Source organism: Solea senegalensis, linkage group LG6, assembly GCF_019176455.1.
Source record: "Solea senegalensis isolate Sse05_10M linkage group LG6, IFAPA_SoseM_1, whole genome shotgun sequence".
NCBI classification, from domain to species: Eukaryota; Metazoa; Chordata; class Actinopteri; order Pleuronectiformes; family Soleidae; genus Solea; species Solea senegalensis.
In genome coordinates this window covers 1,322,492-1,350,404 of record NC_058026.1, presented here as the reverse complement: position 1 = coordinate 1,350,404, position 27,913 = coordinate 1,322,492, and the positions used below count along the sequence as shown (strand labels likewise).

Here is a 27,913-nt window from a genome sequence, read left to right as displayed (position 1 = left end):
CCAGTCACAAAGGTGTTTCTGTGATTTTGAGTCAGTAACAAAAAATCTTTCATTTTCACCTGGCTCAGATGATCCAGGTGATGATTCATCTGATCCAAGTTCTGGTCTGAAACCTCAGGTCAAAACCTTCAAATACGCACACACACACCAGGATGAACGAGGAGGAGTTTGTTCCCGTTGCTAGGAGACACCGCTGAACAGCTGGTCAAGTTAGATCTGTTAAAATGACACTGTGTGTAAATTGCCCTTCAGAATAAAAGTCTTCTTAAAAAGATGTTTTAACTACGTAATATTTTAAAATATGTTTATTGTAATTTTAATCGTTGAATTTGCATCTTGTTCATGATTTTATGGATTATGTGTTTATTGTTTGGGCTTTTGATAATCACCTGAGACACAGACGCTCAGTGTAAACATGGCTGAAAAACAGATTTTCATCACTTTAATGAAAGACTTGTGTAATAAAAATCTGCGCCAGTTTAAGTCCATGATATCTACGTCACATCTTCACATCTTTATCTCACTGTTAGACAGACTTTTCCAACAGGAAACTGAAGTTTGCAAACCACTCACTCTTCCACACCAAATCCATAGAGAAAATCAGTGATTTTAATCACAGCACACAGGAGTTGTTGATCCACTGCTACTTCACTGAGTTTCTCTATGAGGTTTGGTGTGGGAGATTTGGTTTGCAAACGTCTGCAAACAGTGAGATCAGCAGAATTGTACTTCTATATATTTATTTCAATGTTAAACGGTTTTGTCTAAAGAAATTACGCTTTTATTGTGAAGAGGTTCACCGGATGTTGTCTCTCACTCGCTGCGGCTAATTTCCGGATCTCCGCGTCTTAAACCTCCGTGCAGCAGCAGAACGATTTCAGTGTGAATCCGGACTGATGAGCAGCAGCAGCAGCAGCTTCATCTCCGCCCGCCGCTCTTTATCTCCCGCTGCTCCTGTTCATAAAACAAACCGTGCACCGTCACTGATGGACAGGTAGGACGAGGCTGAAGCTCCACCCACCGCAACAGGTCGAGGAGGAGACACGAGCAGGAGGAGGTGGTGAATCTGATGGTCTGCAGATCTGCAGTCTGGATGCGACAGAGTGAAGAAGAGACAACATGATGCCGGTGAGTGAACGCGCGCACACACACACGTTAAGGTAAATGTTAATGGCAATAAAGGCTTAACTCAGCCCCGCCTCTGACTGAGCTGATTTTATCTGAGGGTTTTTATATCAAATTAAGGGTTCTTCACAGAATACAGAGACTTCCATATTTTTGGCGCATGTGTGCTGTGAGTGCCCCCTGCTGCTGAGACACAGACTGACCGACGTTTGTAAAGCACTCACTCTCCCACACCAAAGCCCATAGAGAAAATCAGTGATTTTAGCTGGTGGGGACACATGAGCCACTGGTCCTCTGCTGCCTCATGTGGTCACTTTGTGTCACTGTGGTCAATCTGAACAAAGAATTTCAAACACTGAAGTGACAAAATAAGACGTTTGAACTTAGTGATGGAGGCAGCAGTGGATCAACAACTCGTGATTTTCTCTATGAGGTTTGGTGTGGGAGAGTGAGTGCTTCACAAACGTCAGTTTAACAGTGAGATGTAGATGTGATCATGTGATGTAGATATCGTAGACGCTCAAATGTGTTCTTCGCATCGTGCTAACATGTTTACACGTCGTATAGCATTTTGTCTCTGGGGGAAAAACGATGACAAACGTGCTGACGGCTTAAGATTTCAAATTTTAAATGCACACGTGAAAAAACCCTGAATTGTCCTTTAAACAGTCAGAGATGGGAACGTGGAGACAGATGAGGAAGAAGAGTGTGTTTCTACTGAAGAGGAACAAGTCAACTTCTCTGTGTCTGTCTGTCTGTGTGTGTGTATGTGTGAGAGAGAGAGAGAGACAGGGAGGGAGGAAGTGAGGACATTTTTGTCTGGTCCTCACGTCTTTTAAGAGCTTTTTCATGGTTATGACCTGGTTTTAGGGTCAGGGTTAGAATTGGGTTTAGGTCAAAGGTCAGGAGTAGGTATTTATTTGTGGTGGTTAAGGTTAAGAGTCTGGAGAATGTATGATGCCTGTGTGTGTGTGTGTTCTGATCATCTTCCAGACTCAGTGGAGCTATGCTGCTTAGTAACTGTTGCCACAGTGACCAGTCACACACACTCACTCACACACACACACACACACTCATGCTGTTGAAGGTCATGTGGTTCCTCTGTGAGGAGTGACGTTGTCGTGTTCAGATATGAAATATTATATATAAATACACATGAAACATAATTTTTATGACACACTCACAGCGTTACCGCGCGGTTAACCATACATTTTTAAAGCTCCGCCCTTTTACGCTCATCACCTAAAAACATATGTTTGTTAAACTCACTGCATTGTCTCGTTGTGCTGGAAATGAAGCAGGAAATGATCACACTCAGGGAAGTGCGTTCATTCAGGTCTTGTTTTAACACTTTTATTCTCTGTCTGATAAAAACGATGAAGAATACTCCAAAAGGAAAAAGTCGTCTCACAGTGAGATAAAGACGTGAACATATTCCTAAAATATCGTAGACTTAATCTGACGCAAATATTATCTGATATGAGTGTTTCAATAAAATCTTGAATAAAAAATTATGTGTAAACTAAATATTAATAAATGAAGCAAGTCATTAAAACAGTAAAATAACGTTTTTTTTTTGCTCAAAAACAACAAAGGCTGGAGCAGAAGTGTGTGTGTGTGTGTGTGTGTGTGTGTGTTAATCCACCATATGTCCACACGTCTTCCATGTTTCCTTCTGAAAAAAACACGACTGGAACAAAAGTCATTAAACGTCTTCATTGGACGTTGGAGTTAATTATAATCATCAGTAAACGTGTAAAGATCAGAGGAAACTGGGTCAGACAGGAGGGGGGAGTGACGGGGGAGGGGCTTCTTCTCACGCTAATTCCTCAGCAGATTAATGGCTGAAGCCTCAGAGACTGAGATCATGAGTTTTGTTTGTATCAATAAAGATATTGTAATTTGACACAAACTGAGACGTTTAATGAAAATATTTATCAGTTTTGCAAAAAACTTTTTAGTGAAGTTACAAATAAACAAACTTTTTGTGGATTAGCATAGAAAAAATTCTTCAGTCCACTGGATGGCGCCAAGTGCCCAGTCTCACTAGAACTGTGAGTTTATCGCAATACATGATTTCACAAATACTCATCATGACTTGAATATCTTAATAATATGACGGTATTGTGACTTAAATATCGTGATAATATGGTATCGTGACTTGAATATCGTGATAATATGGTATCGTGACTTGAATATCGTGATAATATGGTATTGTGACTTAAATATCGTAATATTATGGTATCATGACTTGAATATCGTGATAATATGATGGTATCGCGGACTTAAATATTGTGATAATGTGGTATTGTGACTTAAATATCGTGATAATTATGGTATCATGATAATATGGTGGTATCGTGACTTAAATATTGTGATAATATGGTATTGTGATAATATGGTATCGTGACTTGAATATCGTGATAATATGATGGTATCGTGACTTAAATATCGTGATAATATGGTATTGTGACTTAAATATTGTGATAATATAGTGAAGTTACAAATAAACAAACGTTTTGTGGATTAGCATAGAAAACATTCTTCAGTCCACTGGATGGCGCCAAGTGCCCAGTCTCACTAGAACTGTGAGTTTATCGCAATACATGATTTCACAATTACTCATCATGACTTGAATATCTTAATAATATGACGGTATTGTGACTTAAATATCATGATAATATGGTATCGTGACTTGAATATCGTGATAATATGGTATCGTGACAATATGGTATTGTGACTTGAATGTCGCGATAATATGGTATCGTGACTTAAATATCGTAATATTATGGTATCATGACTTTAATATCGTGATAATATGATGGTATCGTGACTTAAATATTGTGATAATATGGTATTGTGACTTAAATATCGTGATAATATGGTATCATGATAATATGGTGGTATCGTGACTTAAATATTGTGATAATATTTGTGATAATATGGTATCGTGACTTGAATAATATCGCGATAATATGATGGTATCGTGACTTAAATATCGCGGATAATATGGTATTGTGACTTAAATATTGTGATGATAGTGAGAGTTACAAATAAACAAGCGTTTGTGGATTAGCATAGAAAACATTCTTCAGTCCACTGGATGGCTTAAGTGCCCAGTCTCACTAGAACTGTGAGTTTATCGCAATACATGATTTCACAATTACTCATCATGACTTGAATATCTTAATAATATGACGGTATTGTGACTTGCAATATCATGATAATATGGTATCGCGGACTTGAATATGGATAATATGGTATCGTGACAATATGGTATTGTGACTTGAATGTCGCTACGATAATATGGTATCGTGACTTAAATATCGTAATATTATGGTATCATGACTTAATATCATTGATAATATGATGGTATCGACTTAAATATTGTGATAATATGGTATCGTGACGAATATCGTGATAATATGGCATTATGACTTAAATATTGTGATAATGATAATATGGTGGTATCGTGACTTAAATATTGTGATAATATGGTATTGTGATAATATGGTATCGTGACTTGAATATCGTGATAATATGATGGTATCGTGACTTAAATATCGTGATAATATGGTATTGTGACTTAAATATTGTGATAATATAGTGAAGTTACAAATAAACAAACGTTTTGTGGATTAGCATAGAAAACATTCTTCAGTCCACTGGATGGCGCCAAGTGCCCAGTCTCACTAGAACTGTGAGTTTATCGCAATACATGATTTCACAATTACTCATCATGACTTGAATATCTTAATAATATGACGGTATTGTGACTTAAATATCATGATAATATGGTATCGTGACTTGAATATCGTGATAATATGGTATCGTGACAATATGGTATTGTGACTTGAATGTCGCGATAATATGGTATCGTGACTTAAATATCGTAATATTATGGTATCATGACTTGAATATCGTGATAATATGATGGTATCGTGACTTAAATATTGTGATAATATGGTATCGTGATATAAATAATATTATGGTATCATGACTTTATCTCGTGATAATATGATGGTATCGTGACTTAAATATTGTGATAATATGGTATTGTGACTTGAATATCGTGATAATATGGTATTGTGACTTAAATATCGTGATAATATGGTATCTTGACTTAAATATCGTGATATTATGGTATCTTGACTTAAATATCGTGATAATATGGTATCGTGACTTAAATATCATGATAATATGGTATCGGGACTTGAATATCATGATAATATGGTATTGTGACTTAAATATGCGTGATAATATGGTGTCATTGATAATATGATGGTATATCATTGACTTGAATATCAATATTGTGGTATAAATGACTTGAATATTGACTGATAATATGGTGTGTGACTTAAATATCGTGATAATATGGTATCTTGACTTAAATATAGTGATAATATGGTATAAATGACTTAAATATAGGTGATAATATGGTATCATTGATGATAATATGATGGTATCCTGACTTCAATATTGTGATATTAATATGGTATAGGTGACTTAAAATATGAAGTGATAATATGGTATCGTGACTTAAATATCGTGATAATATGGTATAAATGACTTAAATATAAGTGATAATATGGTATCGTGATAATGTGATGGTATCATTGACTTGAATATCATAATATTATGGTATAAACTGAATAATGTGATAATATGGTATAAGTGACTTGAATATCATGATAATATGGTATCGTGACTTGAATATCGTGATAATATGGTATCGTGACTTAAATATCGTGATAATATGGTATCGTGATAATATGATGGTATCGTGACTTGAATATCGTGATATTATCGTCACACAAAAACATACTGAACGACTTTTTAGCGAAACATTTGCTGCACACACGAGCCAAATGTCACGCTTTTAATAACTTTTCATTTGAGCTCTTTGTCGTTGAACTCGTGCCGTGCTTTGTCGCAGTTTGCTCACAGAAACACTGAAGACTCTTTGAAACTTTGAATTGTCCTCAGTTAAAGACACTCGGGGACAACGTGTCCTACATTCAGCTCTGCAGGAAAACTGGAGCATCACTGTCCTCATCCACACACACACACACACACACAAAGTGGGTCACTGCTGTCAATCAAAGAGCTGTGGTCTACCAAGGAACGAGGAAGCCAATCACAGCAGGAGGGGGCGTGGCAGGACAGAGGAGGAGGCGGAGTGAGACATCCTGCTGTGTTGTTGTGTTAATACTGTTGTGAAATTTGTATTAGTCCATGCTAGGCCACCGTAGATCACATGACAGGAAGTGTTGGCATGTTAGCGACACAGCGAGTGATTGGTTACTGAAGACAATTCAATACTCTGCCTGTAAGTGGCGCTCCAGAGCAGTGACAGACGAGGACGCGAGACACTCGTCTTTGTCATCTTTCAGAGACGAGGAGTGAGACACTTCTCTTTGTCGTCTTTCAGAGACGAGGACATGAGACACTTGTCTTTGTCGTCTTTCATTTGCACTTTTTCACAAAATCAAAGTGAGTTTAGAGTTTGAGGACGAGCTCTGAAAATGCTCTGTGTTTCTCTGGTTTTGGAACAGTAATCTGGATTATCACTACTGACACACGCACACACACACACACAGAGCCATCTGGTCTGAAGTGATCCCCCACACGTGTGAATGTGAAAAAGTGTCTCCATTCTACTTTTGTCTGTGTCTCTGTCTCTCTCTCTGTGTCTCTGTGTCGCTGTCTCTCTGTTTCTGTCTCTGTTTCTCTGTTTCTGTCTCTGTGTCTCTGGCTCAGAGCCTGTCGGCAGACGTCCTGCTGGAGAAACAGATGGCCCAGTGCATCATGGGAATTATGTCCTTAAATATCTGATGTCTGAAATAGAACAGGAACACAGATTTACGCGCGCGCACACACACACACACACACATATATATAATAATATCAATAAATCAATCCTGTTATTGATCTGCTCTGTGTTTGAGGAAGTGTTGTTACCTCACCACCAGGGGGCAGACTCACATTTATGTCATTATTCATAAGTGATGCAAGTCATTCTTACACACACACACACACACAGTGATGTCTCTCTGTTGTGTCACAGATTTTCCTCACAGTTTTTCTCAGTAACAAAGATCGTCGTCTCGTCACTGAAGTTCCCGTCATGCCTGAGACTCTGTGCAGAGACGTGGTGGAGTTCTGTAAGGAGCCAGGAGAGGGCGACTGTTACCTGTCTGAGATGTGGAGAGGCTCAGGTGAGTTACAGGCCCAATACTCAATACTCAAGTTTGAATTCTAAATGATCTTAAAACTTTGTTCTGGGACAGAGATAAATATTTACTTCAGGTTTATATTTGTATTATCTGCTGCCGCCGAAATGCATTCTGGGATACATGGCTTTCCCAAGTACGCTCAAGTCATCAGACTGAGGATTGTGTTTTTGCTCCGAGTTCCGAGTCCAAATGGAATGAAACTGTATGTTTCTGTTTTTTTAAATGTTTTGATTGACGGATCAGATCGAGTTGTTGGAGAAGGTGAGCGGATGATGGAGGTGTTACTGCAGTGGGGGCAGCAGAGAGGGGAGGTGCGTTACCTCCTTCACCACCAGAGGGCGCCAGGACGCGAGGCAGGTGAGAAACAAACTAAACAAGAAACTGATGCTCACCACAGAGGCAGTTTAATAATGTTTCAACACGTGTGTGTGTGCATGTGCGTGCATGTGTGTGTGCATGTCCGTGCGCGTGTGTCCAGGTGGATCCAGAGGTCACATGACCAAGAGGAACCAGGTGAAAGCTGCTGCAGACAGGTGTTTGGAGAACGGGGTGAGAAGCTGTTAAAACGGAAATTGCATGGGTCATTGAAAGTGCTTGAAGAAGTTAAGTTAATATTTAGATTTCAAGGACCATGGGTCAAAATTCCAAGCCCTTGAAGGTTTTCCCAAAGGGTTCTTGAAATCCTTGAACGATTTTGAATTAAGGGAAAAAAGGACGTTGAAAGTTTTTGAAAGTCACTCTAAATAGACATGTCTCCATCAGCTGATGTGCCCTTCAGGGTTCACACGGGTCCTTGACATCCTTGAAAGTTTGTTAATTTGGGAAAAACTATTTCAATGACCCATGTGTTTTTAGGGTGATTTTCAAAAACTTGAATTTTTTTTCCCAAATTCAAAAACCTTCAAGGACCTATGAGAACCCTAAAGGGCACATCAGCGGAGGGAAATTTTGTTTGGGAAGTTTGGGAATTTGGAAAAAAATTTCAAGGCCCTTGAATTAAAAATCATAATAACGATAAAAGAGGATGAGGACACTGAGTCAGCACATTCATGTCCCTGTGTGTGTGTGTGTGTGTCTCTCTCTCTCAGGTGTCCCTCAGTGAGTTACAGGAACTAGCGTCTCGTCAGCAGCAGGACATCGATGCTCAGCAGCAGCTTCTGGCCTCTAAGGTACGACCCACAGGTCACATGACTGGATTGGTGGGTGTGGTCACCATGAATGATGAATCCGTGTGAAATCTTGTTGTATTCTTGTAAGAACATCGTAAACAGCATGCGACAAAGTGAGGACATCGTCCAGACGGCGAGTGTGTGGAAATGGATGACGTGTGTGTGTGACATGTGTGGACATGGACGGCGTGTGTGTGTGTGTGTGTGTAATAGTGCCAGTGCTGACCTCTACAGGCTGCACGTGGACATGACTGATGCTCAGTCTGATCCTGATGGTTGTGTTGGTGTCACAGGAGCAGCGTCTGCGGTGCCTGAAGCTGCAGGATCATCATCATCAGCAGCAGCAGCAGCAGCAGCAGCAGCAGCAGCAGCAGCAGCAGCAGCAGCAGCAGGAAGTGTGTGAACAGGAGCGACTGCAGCAGCTCAGAGAAAACGCTGTGAATCAGGAGGCAAAGCTGCGGCGTGTGCGGGCTCTCAGGGGCCAAGTGGAGCAGAAACGTCTGAGCAACAGCAAACTGGGTGAGTGTTTATTTAACTAATCACAACAAACAATCTGCACTAATGTGTGAAGGGTCAAAGGTCAACGTTGATGAGTTTGTGACTCAGATTATTACTGACGTGAGCTTTAACTCAGTGACTGTCATTAAAACTGTCCAATCAGCAGCCAGGATCGAAGACATGAGACATGTGACCTGTCATGAGACATGAGACCTGTGACCCGTCATGAGACATGTGACCAGTCATGAGACATGTGACCCATCTTGAGACATGTGACCCGTCATGGACTTGTGACCTGTCATGAGACATGAGACCTGTGACCCGTCTTGAGACATGTGACCCATCTTGAGACGTGTGACCCATCATGAGACATAGAGACCTGCTTGACCCATCATGTGACATGTGACCTGTCATGAGAGACATGAGACCTGTGATCATGTGACATGTGACCTGTCATGAGCATGTGACCTGTGGCCGATCATGAGACATGTGGCCGTCATGGAGACATGTGACCAGTCATGAGACCTGTGACCGATCATGAAACATGAGACATATGACCCATCGCTTGAGACCTGTGACCCTTCGCGGAACGCAGAGACCTGCTGACCCGTCATGAAACATGGGGAACATGTGACCCATCATGAACATGAGACCTGTGACCCGTCATGAAACATGAGACATATGACCCCATCATGAGACCTATGACCCTTCGCGGAGACATGAGACCTGTGACCCATCGCCAGAGACATGAGACCTGTGACCCGATCATGAAACATAGAGACCTGTGACCCGTCATGACTTATGAGACCTGTGACCGTCATAGGGGAAACATAGAGACATGGCCCATCGCCAGAGACATGAGACCTGTGACCCGTCATGGGAACGCATGAGACCTGCTGACCCTTCATGGACCTGTGACCCGTCGCGAAGCATGGACATGTGACGCTTCATGAGACATGAGACCTGTGACCCGTCATGAACATGAGACCTGCTGACCCATCATGAGACCTGTGACCCGTCATGAGACCCATGTTAACGAGACGTAGAGACATGTGACCAGTCATGAGACCTGTGACCTGACATGTGACACGTGACCTGTGACCCATCATGAGACATGTGACCCGTCATGAAACCTGTGACCCATCTTGAGACATGTGACCTGTCATGATGATGATATGATGGACGCGTCAGATTAAACCAAATTACACCAGAGATTTGACTCTGGATCATCATTATGGAAATGACGGATTAACGTGTGTGTGTGTGTGTGCATGTGTGTGTGTCAGTGGAGGAGATCGAGCAGATGACCGGTTTGTTCCAGCAGAAGCAGAGGGAGTTGCTGGTTGCCGTTGCGAGGGTGGAGCAGCTGAGCGACCAGCTGGAGGTGCTGAGGAGCAACAGGAGAGAGGCTCCTCCCCCTCCTCACCACCACACCTCCTCCTCCACAGCAGAGCTGGAGCGTCTCTGTAAGGAGCTGCAGGTCAGAGCATGGTCACCGTCACCTTTGACCTTTGTTCTTTCATGTTAGTCGTTATTCTTCCAAAATAAAATATATGTTTTTATCTTATTCTACAACTATGGTGGAACATTAGCAGTAACAGGAAGTAGCCGCACATTAGCACATTTCCTGCAGAACAAATTGGGTTTTTGATCGTATGGCACAGCCCCTCCACGCACGACACTCCGGTGGAGGATAAAGTGGTAAATATTGGCTGCATGGTTCCAGGCGGAGGAAATCAATCATTCCTGAACTGTCAGTTTAAATGTGACGCGACATAGGCTAACAGTTTAGCATGCTAACAGGACTGTAGATCATGAAAACCACTAGAGGGCAGTGAGGACACTTTTCAACCATCAACACTGAAGAGTGTAGAGTGTAGCAGTTTAGGCTAAGCTAACTAAAGAGAGATTTTCTTTCCTGTTTCTTCTTCTTTTTTCCTTTGACTGACGCCTCCTCCCGTCTTCTCCTTCTCCTCCTCCTCCACCTCCTCTGTAGCTGAGGAATAAGCTGAACCAGGACCAGAGCTCCAGGCTGCAGCAGCAGAGAGACAGTCTGAACAAGAGGAACCTGGAGGTGGCCACGATGGACCGGCGGCTCGCTGAGCTCAGGCAGCGTCTTTGGAAGAAGAAGATTGTCCTGCAGCAGAAGGAGAACCTGCCCGTGAGTCCTGGAGCTACATCAAGATAAAGATGAAGCTCCACATGTTTTACTTCTAACTCCACTCAGTTTCTTCTCCTCCCAAGCTGTAGATCAAAGTTAAAAAAGACTTGAAAATCCTGAAAACATGCGTTCATCTCCTTTTAGCCACAATGACTCCGCCCACACAGAGTAGGAGCTATGAAGTCACGGAAAACAACAAGACTGAAACTAAACCAGTCGAGTTAGAACTTTGTGGAAAATAAACATCATACTTAGAATCAAGGTTAGCATTAGCTACGACCAGAGTTCCGTTTGTCCAGCAGGTAAATATGTTGGTTTCCTGCAGGTGGTGTCAGAAGGCCCCGCCCTTCAGCATGGCGTAGGCTCCAGAGTGGCCGCGGTGGGGCCGTACATCCAATCGTCTCAGGGGCCTCCGGTCGCGCCTCGCCAAGAGGTTCTGGTGAAGCCATCGTACCCAGACGGCACCGCCACATTACCAATGCCTGACTCGGCTCTGAAGCCGCCGCCCAGACCCGCCAAACCTGCCTCAGGTGTTCATGTTGTTAAAACTGGAAGACAATGTTGTCGTCCACGTCTCCATCTAAAGTACCGTTTGTTTCTGTTCTTCACAGGTTTCAGCTCCTCAAAGATCAAACTCTCTGACTGGAACAGTCCACTTCCTCCTGACTCCAGTGGTGGTTATAGCCACGCCTCCACGCTGCCGCGCATGTCCAATATCAGCCGACGCAACTCAGGTCAGTTTACCAAGCAATTACTGTCCAAATCATGAGACTTTCAGTCTTTTACTGAGACTGCTTACATCCATTATTGTGTTGGTTTTAACAAATCTTCGTATTATTGCGTCTCATGAATGTGACTATTTCCTGCATCCCGATTGGTCGATGAGGCGATTAACGACGTCATGACGGGCGTGAACATTTGTCCTGTAGGTGGTGAGACGCTCACAGATCAGAAGGGTGTCCCTGGGTCCGACATCCCACCCCCTGTCCCTGCACGGACCAATCACAACACTGACAGCCTGCTCAGGGACAATCAGGTAAAACTTTGATTGTTGGGTTTGAACGTGAAGATTCCTGATTGGTGCGATTTTTATCTCGTCTGCAATGTAACGCGTTATAAATGTGAACATGTGACACCGTCACAATATTGTTAAATTTGACACTCATGTATTCTACCTTCAGGCCTCAAGTAAAGGTCTTTCCAAGATGGCGGTGCCACCTCCAGTTCCCAGTAAGCCCAAACCCTTCTCCTTGTCAGGCCCGCCCACCTTTTCCAAGCCCGCTTACAGCACCGGGACCTTCCCTGGTAAGGCGCAGTCGGTCGGTGCTCACCTCCGCACTCCAGGTGTCGTCTCCAGCCACTGCAACACACTCCCTCTACCCAACAAGCAGGATAGCCCGCCAGCCGCCGCCGTCCGACCTTACACCCCTGACCTCTCAGACGGGCTCCACCCCCATGTTCTGCAGAAACCTCAGACTGTCACTGCGTCTTCCATCTACTCCATGTACACCCAGGGGAAAGGCTACCAGCCGAGCAGTCAGGGAACGCTGCCTCGCAGTCAGCCTCGAGGTGACGCACCAACGCTACCATCACACGCACCATGTTTATGAAAACACAGACAAAGTTTAAAAATGTTTGTTTGACAGCGTTGGCCAATCAAATGATATTTATGCTTTTAACAGTTCAGTCACTGCCAACTTCAGTGGTTACTGGTCTGAAGACAGAGACTTCTTCTGTTGTAGAACTGAACTTTTGAAGTTCCAGAACTACAGTTTCGAACCTGAAGTTCTAAACTAATGTTCTGTAACTAAAGCGTCTGTTAGAAAGTGACTATGTTGCTTCTGACGTCAGTGTCTCTGTCTCATCACAGTGTATGGGAAACCAATCCTCCCAGCCAGCGGGGGGCAGCAGTCTGTTGCCTCAGACATTGCTACTGTAAACTCTGGTTCCACTCTGTGTGATGGGAGCGAGGTTGACAACAGTTGCCTTGGCAACAGTGAAGGCATCGGAGGAGAGACGGCAGACCGTGCCACCCCGCGACCGCTCAGTCCCACCAAGCTCCTCCCCTTCCTGTCCAACCCTCACAGGAACCCCAGCGATGCTGATCTGGAGGCTTTGCGTCGCCGGCTGCACCACGCCCCGCGGCCCCTGAAGAAACGCAGCTCCATCACGGAGCCCGAGGGCCCGGGTGGACCCAACATCCAGAAGCTGCTCTACCAGAAAACCACTCTGGCTGCCATGGAAACCATCCCCATGGAGACGGTCGGGCCAGCGGGTTTGTACATTCGGTCTGAGGTCCATGATGAGAATTTGGGCAGGGTTGACTTGACGTCCAAGGTCGACGACACCACAGACTTGAACGGGCTGCTCACTGATAGCCCAGAGGACTCCCTGACCCCGCCCCCTCTGCTGCCTCGTTCACCCATCCCTGACCCCACCTCCTGTCGCTCTCTGTGCCAGTCCCTGGAGGACAAAGAGAAGGAGGAAGAAGAGGCGTGTCCAACCTTCAGACACAAGGACCTCTTTCTTGAGGAGTTCCCGCCGTACCCGCCACCACCGTACCCCTGTGCTGAAGAGGCGGAGCCAGGAGATGACACCCTTAATCTGCAGCCGCCAGAGGTCACAGGACAGGTCACAGTGCCGCCGGTGAGACAACAATGATATTTTCTCACTAATATTATCAGGACTAATACTGATTATCGATACCGATACCTATGTGTGTTAGCCTGATCACAGAGGAAGGGGGCGGAGTGCTGTGAACCTCATAACTCACCACTAGAGGGCAGACTCTTTGACAACACACTGTGGCATCAGCAGTTACTGTTGGTTTAGATTCACCTAAGAGGAACCGGTACCAGATTTAGCACAGGTCTTGGAACCCCTCTCAAGACCTGTGCTAAATTTGAAATTTTACTTTGTAAAAGATCAGTTATCTGACTCTGTTTTGTCTGTCAGGGTAAGAGGTCTATCCTTCGTAAAGTGGGGTCAGACCGGATCAACTGCGGGATGCGGGTCAAGTTCAACCCTCTGGCCCTGCTGCTGGACTCGTCTCTGGAGGGCGAGTACGACCTCGTCCAGAGAGTCATTTATGATGTGAGTCACGCCATCGTCCGGTTTGACATAAATAAAAGATAAGCATGGTTTAAATGAGCAGATGAACTCTTGACGTCTGTAGGTGGAGGACCCGAGTCTGCCAAACGACGAGGGCATCACCGCACTGCACAACGCAGTCTGCGCCGGTCACACAGAAATCGTCAAGTTTCTGGTTCAGTTTGGGGTCAACATTAACGCAGCGGACAGCGATGGCTGGTGAGTCCAAACCAGAATGAGCAGTCCTGAAGCTGTTGTAGTCCATCAGCTTGAACAAGTCTGTCTTTGTCCCCTTGTCTCCAGGACTCCTCTTCACTGCGCGGCCTCCTGTAACAACGTTCAGGTTTGTAAGTTCCTGGTGGAATCTGGAGCTGCTGTGTTCGCCACCACCTACAGTGACCTGCAAACAGCTGCCGACAAATGTGAAGAAATGGAGGACGGCTATGCCCAGTGCTCCCAGTTCCTCTATGGTGAGGATTCCTTTTCCTGTGGACTTAAACCTGTTTTTTAAGGCACACGCTGTCTCTCGGGTCCCAGTGAAGTGATGTAGGTCAACATAGGGATCCTAGGAGTGTTTGATGTCAGGGTCTGTCAGGAGGTTTCATGGTCTGTCAGAAGGTTTCAGGGTTCATCAAGAGGTTTTAGGGTCCATCAGGTGGTTTCAGGGTGTGTCAGGAGGTTTCAGGGTCTATCAGGAGGTTTCAGGGTCTGTCAGAAGGTTTTTTTTTTCTTTCAAGAGGTTTCAAGGTCAGTCATGAGGTTCCAGGATCTGTCAGGTGGTTCCAGGATTTAACCGTACAGCACTGTTAAATATTGTTTGGACGGTCCAGGTTTTGAGCGGTTCTCTCCTCTGTCTCCTCTGTCTTCTTCTCGGTAGGCGTTCAGGAGAAGATGGGCCTGATGAACCGCGGTGTGGTCTACGCCCTGTGGGACTACGAGCCTCAGAGCGGCGACGAGCTCGGCTTCAGCGTCGGTGACTGCATGACGGTGCTGAGACGGGAGGACGAGGTGGAGGCGGAGTGGTGGTGGGCGAGATGTGGCGACCACGAGGGCTACATCCCCCGAAACCTGCTGGGGGTGAGCTGACCCGGTTTACATTACATTACATTACATGTCATTTAGCAGACGCTTTTATCCAAAGCGACTTACAAAAGTGCATTTAAACATTTGGGTACAAAGGTACATTTGGTTTACCTGCAGGCGGCTCACACTCGACTGCCAACACCTCAGATCAAACTTTCACTCTCTCAGATTTCTCTGGATTTTTTATTGGTGAAGGTGGGCTGTGTCTCAGTCCAGGCCCCGCCTTCTTTGGGCGCTTGCTTTTAAAGGATGATTGCAACACAAACCACTGTGACTTGGAAACAAGTAGATCCTTCGTAGAATGTTCACAAAATTCTACCAAAAAATACTTTCAATAAAAATAGCAGCTCTGTTGCTAAGCGACAGCGTTGAGTGAACTCTTACTGATTTAAACTCTGTGTTTGATTTTCGCAGCTGTACCTGAGGATCAAACCACGACAGAGGAGCCTCGCTTAAACACGACGGCAGCGGTGGACGAGAATGAGGGCGGAGCTTTGGTTGTTTACGCCTGTGGACGCGATGTTAGCGCTTAGTGGAGCAGCTTCTCCATGTCAGCACAAAGTGTCGTAAACAGCCGACACATAAGTGGATTTTTCTTTTTTACACTTTTATTTTGTGATGTTGCTGAGTCAACTGTTTTTTTTTCAGTATTTAAAGGAATAGTCCATGTTTTTTTTGCTGGGCTCGTTTTTTGTTCTGCAGCGTTAACTTGAGTTTGTTCCTGTTTTTCATATTTATGTCATTAATGTTCCTGAAACCAAAAATTTCAGTATAAAGCACTTGATTTAAAAGGAGCATGGATTTCTTGCTTCTTTATTAAGTGATTTTTCAGGTTGTTTCATCGGTTACATGAGGGTCAGATTTGATCCACTTAACAAAAGTCTCCTGTAATGAAATCTGTGTCAGTAAGATATCGTAGATTTATCGTAGATATCTCTCTGTAAACTACTCACTCTCCCACACCAAAGTCCATAGGCCAAAGGCACCTTCTGCCTTTAAACACATTTAAAGGGATTAAATGCAGAGGGAAAATGTACAAAAAGCTCCAGCTGGCTGTTTAGTTTGAATGTTGAACAATTCTAGGGAGATCACCGCCACTAGGGGGGGCCCTTTCATGAGGAGAGGCTTTACCCTCCACCCACCAACCGGGAAAAGGGGGATAAACCATGGATGCATTTTAAGATCTGGATAGAGCTCCGCCCCTTTGGCTCCGTTCATTCCTATGGAGTTGCTCACCCAGCGCATATGCCAAAAACGTTTCTGACTTCCGCGTTTATTTCCCAGTTGTGCGGCATAGAGGATGTGCAGTAGTGTTACTCCCATAATGCCTTTCGGCTCTGTGAACGTTCTGTCCGCGTTCTCGTCTTGCTCGGCGCGTCCATAAACAGCGAAAGGCATGATGGGAGTACGTTGACGGTCAAATCATTTTGATTTGAAAACAAATTCAGCTTCAAAACAAACGGGTGTTTCATGTTATTTTCACTGCAGTTTATTGATCAGAGGGAAATAACGTGATGATGTCACTCTTCAGCGTCTCTGAGGTCACAACACTTTGACCTCACACACACACACACACATGCAGAGTCAGAATCAAAAGTGCAAAGTCATCAGTGACTCAGTTTGGAAAGAAAACGTCCAAGGATTCACAGGAAACGACGTTTGGACGTTTAGGTTTGAATTAGAGGAGAAGGAGGAGGAGCATGCAGCCAACGTTCAGCTTCACACGTTTACGCTTGCCAAAAAACACACGAGTCGTAACAAACTGCAAATATTTCAGTGTAAACGCGAACACGCAGGCGTCCGCGGTCAACGTAAGGCGAGGAGGAAAAAACATTTTTGATTCACTGACACCTTTACGTGATGATGCTAACTGCTGTTTGCGATGAACATAAACTTTAGTAAAGGAACAAACGTCGGCGTTTGTTCACTGTCACTTAACATCGGGAATTCGTAAAAATGATTAAAACGCAATAAAGTGCAAAAGAAAAGGCAGAGCATCGCGACAAAGCTAACTGTGCAGAAATGTCATGGAATAAAAGTTCATGTTTAACCTCGTGGTTTGTTCCGTTCGTCCAAAAATCGGTTTTTTTCTTAAAACTTGCTTGTTTTTGAATAAAGTTTTAGGAAAAGTCAATGAAAATATAATCCACGAGTTTTAAGTTTGGATGAAAAGTGAAGATGCTAACTGATGCTAACTCACCATGACGTCACGTTTTCAAAGTGATTTGAACTGAACTCAGATTTAAAGACGTGGGTTTTTGTGAAAGAGCAGTTTCTACTCCAGTGGGCGAACGATGTCACGGCTAAAAACGTTAGCGGCCTGAACACGCTAACAGTGGGTGAGATTTCAGTGGGAGGCGGAGCCAGTGTTTCATTTAAAATGACAACAGATCCGCGACTGGAGAAAAGTGCAGAAAAACATGGTCAGAGTTGGAAATGTTGAGTTAAATCATCTTCAGATTTCAGACGTAAACACTTCCTGTGTCATGTTTGACAACAACGTCTCTTCTCCCTCAAACTGAATCCTCTGAAATCGATCGGCTTAAACAAGCGGGATTAAAACGAAGATGATGATGAAACGACATTGGATTCATCTGACGAACACATCTGAGCGGTCAAAGTTCCCGCGGAGTGTGACGTCTGTCATTGAAGGAGGCAGAGTTAATGCAGCGGCAGGTTCTGGTCAAGGTTCTGGTTCTGGTCATGGTTCTGGAAGGGCGGCAGCAAGCGGGCGACGTGGCCGATGCCTTTGGTCACGCCCTCTCTGAACAGCAGCTTAGCGCCCAGGCGCAGATACTCGGGATGTTTGATGAAGCGGAAACGAACCACGGCACGTTCACCTGTCCGCAGCTCGTCCTGCAGCACACAGAGAGAGAGGGAGGTCATGTGATGTGGTCACATGCTTGCACACTTCACGTTTATCTACAAACGGACCTTCCCGTGAAGACACTCGACGGTGGCGGTCTGCCGCACGTTGCCGACGTGCACAGTGACCTGGGAGCCGCCGCGGAACGTCTTAGCGTGGAAGAGCAGGACGATGGCGGCTTCAAACTGACGGCAGATGGTCGGGTTCATCTTAGGGCTGACCATCACCATGCCCTGCAACGGCCAATCACAGCACAGCAGTGTCACATGACAGCGGTGTCACACGCCACAGCTCTGGAGAGCACAACCCAACGACAATGTGGAATCATCCACTAAGAACAAGACTCTTTGACCTCTGACCTTACGCAGCAGTGAACGGTCAAAGTTTCCCAGAGCGAGTGTGGCGGCCTGTCCGGCTCTCAGGACTCTGCACGCCGAGCGGTTCCTCTGGATGCTGCCGACCTTCAGACGCAGGAAACGACCCTCGTCTGTCGGACCGACCACGAGCCGCTCACCCTCCCGACACACTCCACTGTACACACACACACACACACACACACACACAGTGTGATTAGTTTTGATTTAGCGTGAGGGTAAACTCTAATGATTAATTAACCAAACCTCATAGAAAAAATCAGTGATTTTAGCTGGCAGGGACACAGGAGCTGCTGTTCCTCTGCTGCCTCGTGTGGTCACTTTGTGTCACTGAGTTAAGTCTAAATGAAATATTTTAAAAGCTGAATTTTACAAAAAAAGACATTTGAACTTAGTGATGGAGGCAGCAGCAGATCAACAACTCCTGTGTGTGTGTGATGTTAAAATCACTGATTTTCTCTATGAGGTTTGGTGTGGGAGAGTGAGTGGTTTACAAACTTCAGTTTAACAGTGAGATGAAGACATGATCATGTGACTTGGAGATCGTAGAGTTTATTACACAAGTCTTTTAGTTCAGTGGATGCACTCAGTGTTTTTGTGGTGTGATCTCACCTGTACAGAGTTCCTCCCACCACAGTCCCAACATCTGGAACTGAGTAAATCTCATCTACCTGTGAACACACAAACACACACACACACACAGAGGAACTTGGTGAACACCATATTCTAACTTGTAGCTTTGTGACTCCGCCTCTTGCCTTATGTCAGCTGAGATTGACACAGCGCCCCCTGGGGCCCTCATGTTCTCATATAGTACGGTAGAACCTCAGGACTTCATAGGAACGAGCGTCCAATCACAGACGAGATTCACCATCACACGTTTGCGACATCAGCTTCTCAGTAAAGAGGTGAGTAACTGACAGATATGGAGCAGAACTCATTCACTGGACATTTTTATGACTGTCTACAGGAGTAAGAGCTAAATCAATCCTCATGATGCTCATGAGAGGGTTAATAAGTGTGTGTGTGTGTGTGTGTGTACCTGGAACTCTGTGAGCTGCTGCATCAGCTCCTCCTGCTCTTTGCTGTTGCTCAGTGGAGGAAGAATGTTCAAGAAAACCTTCAGGAGGTCCAGACTCTCTCCAGACACAGCAGACAGAGTGAAGATGGGCGTGATGCTACACACACACACACACACACAGAGGGTCAGTAAGTTTGGAAACAACATACATCAAAGCTCCGCCCCCAAAATCATCATGTTTTTGTTTACATTTTCACCTGAACTTTAGTACGACTCAGAGCTAACAGAAACTAACAACGACAACAGGTTACAACCGCTAACATCCTGGTCAAATCTCCGCCCCCCCCCAAACACAGGAAGTTCTTATCTGTAGTGGCACTGGGCCCTCGGGGTGCATTCCATTTGTAGTCAGAACTTGGATTCAGTACTAGCACCAGTACTGACCTGGTGGACTGTGTAAACTGTTGTGCGGCGGTCACGGCGTCGTCAGGGTTTGAGACCTCCATAGGAACCTTGTTGCAGCCCGGTTGCTTCAGGACTCGCTGCAGCTGTCGGACTGTTCTGTCCACTGTACCACGGGAACACAGGTCCACTTTACTGACCACGATGAAGATGGGAACTTTCAGCGCCATGGCCAGACCCAGGTGTTCCCGCGTGGTTCCAGCTGGACGGAGGAGAACCCACATCATGACCCAGAGGACACCACACAGGTTCTACTGTTCTTCTCTAATGACTGACTACTATTGATGCACAGGAACTGGTCTGATATTGGTACTTCCTGTGGGTGTGGTCAGGGCTCACCGATGCCCGTGTTGGCGCTCACCACCAACATGGCGAAGTCGGGGCAGTAGCTGGTCAGACCGAAGATGGTGGTCTTCAGGTACTTGTGGTGTCCGGCCAGGTCGATGAACGTGATCATCTTAGACGAGCTCTCGCAGATTTCCTCAGCTGTCCGAGACTCGCTGTAGTTCACCACCTGCACCACAGGACAGGACAGGACAGGAGAGGACGATGAGGACATTAGAATGTTCTGGCAACGTAAACGTAAATAAGGTCTTCTCAGCCCTCTGAAAAAATGGTTTGATCCTCTGGAAACATGGAACATTCTGGAATGTGCTGTGTAGACGAGTGGATGGACGGTCAGAGGACCAAAGGTCAAGTCCGTCTGTCCTCAGGTTCGAAACAGGACATGTGAGGACGTGTGTTTACCTCTCCTTTGCTGTTGAAGCCCAGAATCTCAAAGCTGATGCTGGACGTGCGTCCAGTCTGGATCTCGTGAAGATGTCTGAAGAGGTTGAGGCGCGCTCGTCCTCGCCCGTTGTCCAGCTCGCCCTGTGTCAGGACACCCAGCAGGGTGGACTTACCCGAGTCCACGTTCCCCAGCACGGCCACCCGCAGGTCCAGGAACTGTCCACAGGAGACAGATCACATGATAACCATAAGGTGGGTCCAATGTGATCAGAGGACAAACCTGGAGGACAGAGTCTCACCTGCTGGTCATCTGGAACTTTTCGAACGAGGACTTCTGCGATTTTACGACTGTTTCTGTCCAAGTCGTAGTCGACCTCCCGCTCCCGGAGGAGAGTGATGTCGGCTCCGACTCTGACGAGACAAACTCAAGCAGTTTTATTTATCCTGGTTAGCAGTGGTGGTTAGTGGTGGTTAGTGATGTTTAGCGATGGTTAGCAGTGGTTAGTAGTGGTAGGGTCGATACAGTAAAACGATGCGATATTTAGTGTGGCGATATATCGCTATTGAGACTCCAAGTATCCAAGTATAGTATTTTTTTTTTAGAATATAATTTTTAAAAGATTTTTGTGTCATTTTCGTCCACTAGATGGAGCCAAGTGCTCACTCTCACTAGAGCTGTTGTGTGAGTTTATCGCATTATGTGATTTCACAAATACCGTGGTGTCCCTGGTGATTTCATCCCCTAGTGGTTTGCACTGGTTAGCGTGGTTAGTGATAGTTAGCTGTGGTTAGTGATGGTCAGAATAAAATAGTCTTTTAGTGTCATTGTACAGGTACAGAGCCATCATGCACCTAAAAAAGATAATGACAAACCAAAGGAACATCATAGACAAGATTAAAAAGAGGCATTTCTCATACAATAGAGACAAAAAGTTAGTAGTGATTAGCAGTGGTTAGTGATAGTTGGTGGTGATTAGCGATGGTTAGAAGTAGTTAGGGAAAACAAGAGGAGACCTACTTCTCTGCCATCCTCTTCAGAGTCTTGAGCGACGCCTTCATGTCGGTGTCAGTCAGACCGACCAACAGGCCGTTGTCTTCCACTCCGATCTGGTAGACAGCCTCGCCGCGGCCTTCTTGCAGCCGCCATTTTAACTGCGTGGCCAGATGCTCAAAGCGATACTGAGTGGGGTTCACCAGCTTCAGCTGTGATCACATAAGATGATGCAGAAGAGCAAACACCCACAGAGTGAGAGTGGTATAAACTGAAGTTTAATTTCAGTTCAAATGTCTTATTTTGTAAAATTCTGCATTTAAAATCCTTTGTTCAGATTGACCTCAGTGACACAAAGTGACCACACAACGCAGCAGTAGAGTCTTTTGTTGATGTGTTCTGGGGTTAATTTTAATTAATGTGATGATTTAATTACCTTATATTCAATGTTTCCTTCTTCAGCCTGGACACAGAGATAGAAGATAGAGGACGTTAGTTAAACTCATGTCATGAAGTAAGGTGTGCTGTGAATCCATTGTATTCCCATTACAGTGTCAGTGTGTATGATTTAGTGACATCTAGGGGTGAAATTGCACATTGCAACTAACTGATCCACAATCCCAGTGTATGTGTTGTCCCCCAAAAATATGAGTGTATGAAAAACTACTTCAAGCTGCATAAAAACCTAAGAGTCCCTTATCTGAACCAGTTTTAATTTCTTCATGCTGTGCTATTTTACAAACCTGCCAGTACAATATACAGTATATAAGGGGCTCATTCCAAGGTAACAACAAACAAAATATTATTAGTAATTAATGCTTGAATCAAACCTTGTCATACACCAACAGGATTAACCTCTCAATTAGGCTTACAGTTAATTAATCTAGTATGACTTCAATAAAATAATGTGTCCACAACTGTCTATCCACCTCGTTCAGACAAAGGTACAGTAGCAGCATTTCATTGACAACCCTCTTCCCTTAAAAAGTGAGAAGCTACAGTTGGTAACTGGTAACACATGAGATGTCACAGTATGTGCCGAATTATTCAGTGATAGTCACAGTTTTAGAAAACAGGTTTTGACACGTCTGTGAACTCTGCGCCTTTATCACGGAGACACAAATGTGTTTAATTGTCAGATATGTGAGTGGAGTTTTGGTGTGACGTATTCAGCAGCACAGAGAAGCAAGTGTTAGCGGTGTGGGGTAATGATGTGTAAAAACTAACATATTTATTATACATGTATATTATATATATGTATAAATGCTTCATATGTGTTATTGCGCGCTAGCAGAACTTAGCCTTCTACGAGTAGCTCGTTTACTGCGGCACTACTAACTAGCATGCTAAGTAGCTAGCGGGCTGGATGTCCCGTTAATCCCGGGGCTAACGCTAACGCGCGGCAGGTAAATACCTCCGGCGGTAAATACGGCGGTGGAGTTTTGTTGTTCCGGTTGTTCTTCTTGTTCCGTCTTTTCCTGCCTCGTTTGCCTCTTCTTGCTCTCGACTTTTTCGACGTTTTCTTCCCGTTATTCCCGGAGCCAGAGCAGCCCTGCCCGCCTCTACTGTGTCCCGGCGACACTGCGCCAGTCTGGGACAAATCCACCATCTCTGCGGCCGGAGCGGGAGCCGGGGCCGGAGGTCACCGGGAGGGAGTCACGGTAATAAAATAACATGTACCGGCGACGGTGACATCACATCTATCGACACACACGACCCGTGTATGTGTGTGTTTGTGTGTGTGTGGAGCGACAGCGGAGGATGCGCTCTCTCGCTCTCTCGCTCTCTCTCGCTCTCTCTCTCTCTCTCTCTCTCTCTCCTCAGCACCATCGCCGCTGTCCAAGCCGCTTCACCTGCTTCCGGTCAGGACTTTCAAAATAAAAAAACACAGCTCGGCAAACGCTAACAGCTAAGTTTAAACATTTAGATTTAACATTTGAAATTTAGATTCAAGTATAGTTTTACAATTTAAATTAAAATTAACATTTACAATTTTGATAGAAGTGTAGTTTCAACATTTAGACATTAATGTTTACACTGCTCTAAACTACAGGTTGACCAAGTCAAAAAAACAAGTTATAACTTCTAACCACATCAATGATCATGAAAGACATCCACATGCACAGTATAGAGCTGCAACTAACGATTATTTTCAGAATCGATTAATCTGTCCATTATTTTCTTGATTAATCGCTTGGTCCATAAAATATCAAAAAACCTTAAAAAATGTTGATCAGTGTTTGTCAAACCTGGAAATGATGATGCTCTCAAATGTCTTGTTTTGTCCACAAACCGAAATGATAAACTTTTAATGATTTCTTTGTTATGTGGAGCAAAGAAATGAAGAAAATATTCACATTTAAGAAGCTTAAACAAATAGAAAAAAATTGTTTTAATCATGAAAAAAGCTTCAAACCAATTAATTGATTATCAAAAAGGAGAAGATGTCGGGAGTAAAGGTAATGTGATCATCTGATATGCTGTGTTTCAATTATAGTACAGTTCGGTTTGGAATGGTAATGTCCTGGGATAGACTGTGCCAGATGGCTGCATTGTATGACGCTGTACCGGTGCGATGACAACTAACAATGACATGGAGCACGTCACAGCAGACAACAAAGGAGGACATCCAGCAGCTGACTGTCAAGGGTGGAGCCAGTCTAGCTCCACCCTGACCGTACCATACCATTTTACACTGGTTCGCCAAGGGAAGGGTGCTGAAATATCAAACTGAACCATTCCACTCTGTGAAAACAAGGCTTTTCGAGGTTGATGTCAGGTAGTTTGATTGACAGGACAGATGATCAGAGGGACAGAGTTTTCATTTTGCATGGAGGGATTGAAGATGGGGTGGAGGTTGTCAGTGAAGTTGCAGCCAGTAAAGGAGAAGATCAGAGCTGCAGTACCTACGTCATGAAAGGAGACCACACCCTCGTCATAATCCACAAACACACCCACCTTCTCGGGCTGAGGCCTCAGAGAGAAGCAGCCCGCAGGTCCAAGAAGAGATTTATTAACCTTTCTCAACCAAATCGTCCAGAATCCATCCTTGGGGCTCAGTATGATCGTTCCCTTCCTGTTGACCGATGTTCTAGCGACTCCTAAATCCCACTCGGTTTTTCCTTTAACCTGAACCTCAAAGTAAAATTTGCCTGAGGAGAAACTTTGCTTTCCTAAGACATTTGGATAAGAGGAAAATCTCTTTGGGTTGTCAGGAAGATTCTTCATCACGTCACCATATGTGACTTGTTTTCCATCATCAGACAGGATGAGCCTGGGATATGCTGTATCAGGATCAAGAGTCACATCCACTGCAAACTGCTGGACCCTCTTCAGCTCCGCCTTCTTTATCTTCTTCGTCTCTTTAGCGAAGGACTCCTCCAGCTGAGCCACCGCTCTCACCACAGTCCCCTGATGTGATGGTGGATGGATTCTGACGTTTGTCCAGTCCTTGGTTGGTGGAGCACTTCTCAAGGATTCAGTGCTCCTCTTCTTCAGCTCAGAGATTTCCTTTTCCAGCTCGGTGATGAGATTTCCGGCCCGTTTCTCTGCCGTCGTCTGTTTGTCCTCGATCTCCTTGATGAGCTGGTCCAGGCCTTTGTCCACAAACTCCTTCAGAGCCATGAAGACCTGAACACCTTCTGCTATCTCTCTGTCGGCATCATTTTTACCCATCTTCATCGAGCGTTTGATCTCCGCGATCTTCACTAGTCTCTTCTGCATCATCTGCTGAATGTCAGCCTCTTTCGTCTGAAGGTGTCCCCCAGCTTCCTGTCTGAACTGAGCAACCATCCCAGAGATGAAAGTGTTGACCTTCAACTGAGGTTTTGTGTGAAAAACCTCATTACACATGGGACACTTGGGCGGGTCATTCATATTCCAGTGTGTAGTGATGCAGTCTTTGCAGAAGTTGTGTCCACACGATGTACTGACTGGATCATTGAAGACATCCAGACAGATGGAGCAAAGGAACTGATATTGAGTTCTCAGGTCTCCAGCAGCAGCCATGTTGTCACCCTGAGAGTAACAGTGAAAGAGCGAAAATGAAATACTGTGATGAAAGAATTAAGCACCAATGACTGAGACAAACAGGTTAGACAACAGAAAACATCCCTCTGAGCAACAATCATTGTTTTAGATTCCTGGAATGTGATGTTTGTAAATCTGAACTGCACTGACTCATGTTCTTTGGATAAGAGTCCGAATGAGAAGGTAAGTTATGTGTTAATATTGAAACTAAAGCCATGTTTCTACTGGAACAGTTTACTTTGGTTCAGTACTATACACATTTGTTTTGGTATTTGCATTAGGAATAGCACCAAAATAACCAGCTAGACTGGCTCCACCCATGACAGCTGATTGGCGACAGAAAAACGATTGGTGTAAATATCCCAACGTTGGTTGTTGTCACACTGGTAAGAAGTTGCATTATGTGGCCATCGGGCAACGCCCACCACCCACAAACAGGTTACCAGGGAAGTCAAACTCACGGCCCGCAGGCCAGAACCAGGCCACCAGAAGATCCAATTTGGGCCGCAAGATAAATTTGCATTAACTATTGTTGTAAGAATGCTGCAGCCCTGAGCTGGGCACATGTATGTGCAGGGAGAGAGTGAGAGTTAGCATTAGTCTCTTCCAGATCACCTGAGTGTCCGCCTGTTCATCCCCCGTCTATCTGTAGAAGTAAGGGTGTTAACCTGGAGCTAATATCTCTCCTGTGTTTCCCTGATCACTGTCCAGAAGCAGAGCAGGAAAGTTGACACTACAATGAAGATAATCAACTGCAATTATGTAGTTATACACACAGTCATTCCTCATTTAGGGGTCACAGTTTTATTAGCTCCCACTTTAATTTCAGGAACACTACATAGGTGTGTAGTAAAGGCATTTCTAGATCTTCTCTCATTTGTAAACTTTTTCATAGGTTTTTCATAATGATTTGTGAAAAGAGTCATTAAATGTAAAACAAAGGGAAAACATTGGAGTTCTTGTAGTTTATACGTTATGATGCTATTATTTTACTTGAGATCAGACTGCTGTGTGTGTGACTTCCACCCCTGGGGTAGACCAAAGAAAACAACAATCATTGTTTAAGCTTCCTGGAATTTGAAGGTTGTAAATCTGACCTGCACTTGAGACTCGTGTCCTTTAGATAAGAGTCAGAAAGAAAGGATTTGTGTTAATATTAATAGAAACTAATAACTTCTGTACCTTCAGGACTCACCTTCTCACAGTCACTGTGTTCCTCCACCAGAGACGAATGAACTCAGGAAAAGTCTTTCAACAGAAACAGTCTTAACTTGACCACAAATGGGTTGTTGCTCTCAAACACTTTCTATTTCATGTTCTTTAAGACTACGGGTGTTTCAGGTTTGGTGTTGTGCTGCCCCCTCCTCAAGGAAACAAATCTAAGTTACAAAATAATCCCAGAGTCTCTGAGGAGAAGATTTCACAGATGTCGTCATCATTGGTCTTCAGATTCTGTGAATTCAAAGTTTTAACCAAATCATTGAAAATCTTTCAGGAAATGATAAAGACTGACATAGACCCTCATAGTATTTTCACACCGATTGTTTGTGTTTGTGTGTATAATTACCTTTTTTTAGACAAACTAAACCTGTCAAATGTTCTTTAGTCAAGGGTCCGTCTACAGCAGCCTTACTACAATGAAGAGCAACTCCACCGATGCATAATTAACCAACTTCATTTTTCACTGATTAGAGTTTTTACATGTGTGTAAAACAGCCTGAATGTTAAAATAATCAAATATAAAATGACTTCACACAACAACTGCAGATGATTATTGTTCATTATATAAACTAAATGTAAAATAAACCTCTTTTTTCCACATAATTTCCATGGATTTTATGAGATTATCATCTAAACTGTCATAGTTTCGAGTATTAATTTTACATGCACCATTGCAACATTTCATTACATTCTGTAAGTAGAATCTGTCTTTAAACTTAGTCAGAACGTCCTGATGATGAATGATCTCATCGTTTACTTTTTTTTTTTGCTTTCTTTGGGCTTCCGTAGAAACTTTTGTTTTGACGGTTTCGGGCGGAAGTAGCAGCAGGGGTTGTTATGCTAATGTGACTACTTGGG

At 44.3% G+C, this 27,913-nt stretch overlaps 3 protein-coding genes across 4 annotated transcripts; 1 reads left to right on the top strand and 2 right to left on the bottom strand.

Annotated features, from left to right (window-relative positions):
• Positions 1-848: 848 nt before the first annotated feature.
• LOC122770724 (apoptosis-stimulating of p53 protein 2-like) lies at positions 849-16,156 on the top strand. Of its 2 annotated transcripts, none has more exons than XM_044027787.1 (18): positions 849-1,128; positions 7,193-7,343; positions 7,605-7,718; positions 7,840-7,910; positions 8,450-8,530; positions 8,824-9,049; positions 10,315-10,508; positions 11,025-11,189; positions 11,515-11,719; positions 11,801-11,923; positions 12,119-12,225; positions 12,371-12,758; positions 13,060-13,835; positions 14,145-14,282; positions 14,365-14,498; positions 14,583-14,749; positions 15,157-15,375; positions 15,474-15,769. In XM_044027787.1, exons 1-17 carry the CDS (start codon positions 1,120-1,122, stop codon positions 15,363-15,365), a joined length of 3,258 nt encoding a protein of 1,085 aa, XP_043883722.1. In that variant the 5' UTR covers positions 849-1,119; the 3' UTR covers positions 15,366-15,375; positions 15,474-15,769. The 2 variants fall into 2 exon arrangements, with proteins under 2 accessions (XP_043883722.1, XP_043883721.1); XM_044027786.1 differs by lacking the exon at positions 15,474-15,769 and adding an exon at positions 15,777-16,156 and having other exon boundaries at positions 850-1,128; positions 15,157-15,356.
• Positions 16,157-16,828: 672 nt separating this feature from the next.
• gtpbp2b (GTP binding protein 2b) lies at positions 16,829-23,575 on the bottom strand. Its single transcript, XM_044027800.1, has 12 exons — positions 23,220-23,575; positions 22,242-22,268; positions 21,833-22,017; positions 21,114-21,225; positions 20,833-21,030; positions 20,425-20,599; positions 20,068-20,287; positions 19,645-19,780; positions 19,215-19,273; positions 18,588-18,759; positions 18,297-18,461; positions 16,829-18,218 (listed from the first exon to the last, which is right to left on the bottom strand). The coding sequence occupies exons 1-12, from the start codon at positions 23,412-23,414 to the stop codon at positions 18,024-18,026; spliced, it is 1,839 nt and encodes a 612-aa protein (XP_043883735.1). The 5' UTR covers positions 23,415-23,575; the 3' UTR covers positions 16,829-18,023.
• Positions 23,576-24,210: 635 nt separating this feature from the next.
• LOC122770744 (E3 ubiquitin-protein ligase TRIM21-like) lies at positions 24,211-27,863 on the bottom strand. Its single transcript, XM_044027825.1, has 2 exons — positions 27,030-27,863; positions 24,211-25,822 (listed from the first exon to the last, which is right to left on the bottom strand). Exon 2 carries the CDS (start codon positions 25,811-25,813, stop codon positions 24,581-24,583), a length of 1,233 nt encoding a protein of 410 aa, XP_043883760.1. The 5' UTR covers positions 25,814-25,822; positions 27,030-27,863; the 3' UTR covers positions 24,211-24,580.
• Between the last annotated feature and the right edge of the window lie 50 nt (positions 27,864-27,913).

Bases quoted from the DNA above. Each gene is read 5' to 3' on its own strand.
- LOC122770724 (XM_044027786.1), top strand. The intron at 13,836-14,144 runs GTGAGACAACAA...TTTGTCTGTCAG, and splicing joins GACAGGTCACAGTGCCGCCG to GGTAAGAGGTCTATCCTTCG. The intron at 14,283-14,364 runs GTGAGTCACGCC...TGACGTCTGTAG, and splicing joins TCCAGAGAGTCATTTATGAT to GTGGAGGACCCGAGTCTGCC.
- gtpbp2b (XM_044027800.1), bottom strand. From the start codon at position 23,414: ATGGTGGATTTGTCCCAGACTGGCGCAGTGTCGCCGGGACACAGTAGA. The intron at 19,781-20,067 runs GTCAGTACTGGT...GTGTGTGTGTAG, and splicing joins CAGTTTACACAGTCCACCAG to CATCACGCCCATCTTCACTC. The intron at 19,274-19,644 runs GTACACACACAC...GTGTGTTCACAG, and splicing joins AGCAGCTCACAGAGTTCCAG to GTAGATGAGATTTACTCAGT.
- LOC122770744 (XM_044027825.1), bottom strand. From the start codon at position 25,813: ATGGCTGCTGCTGGAGACCTGAGAACTCAATATCAGTTCCTTTGCTCC.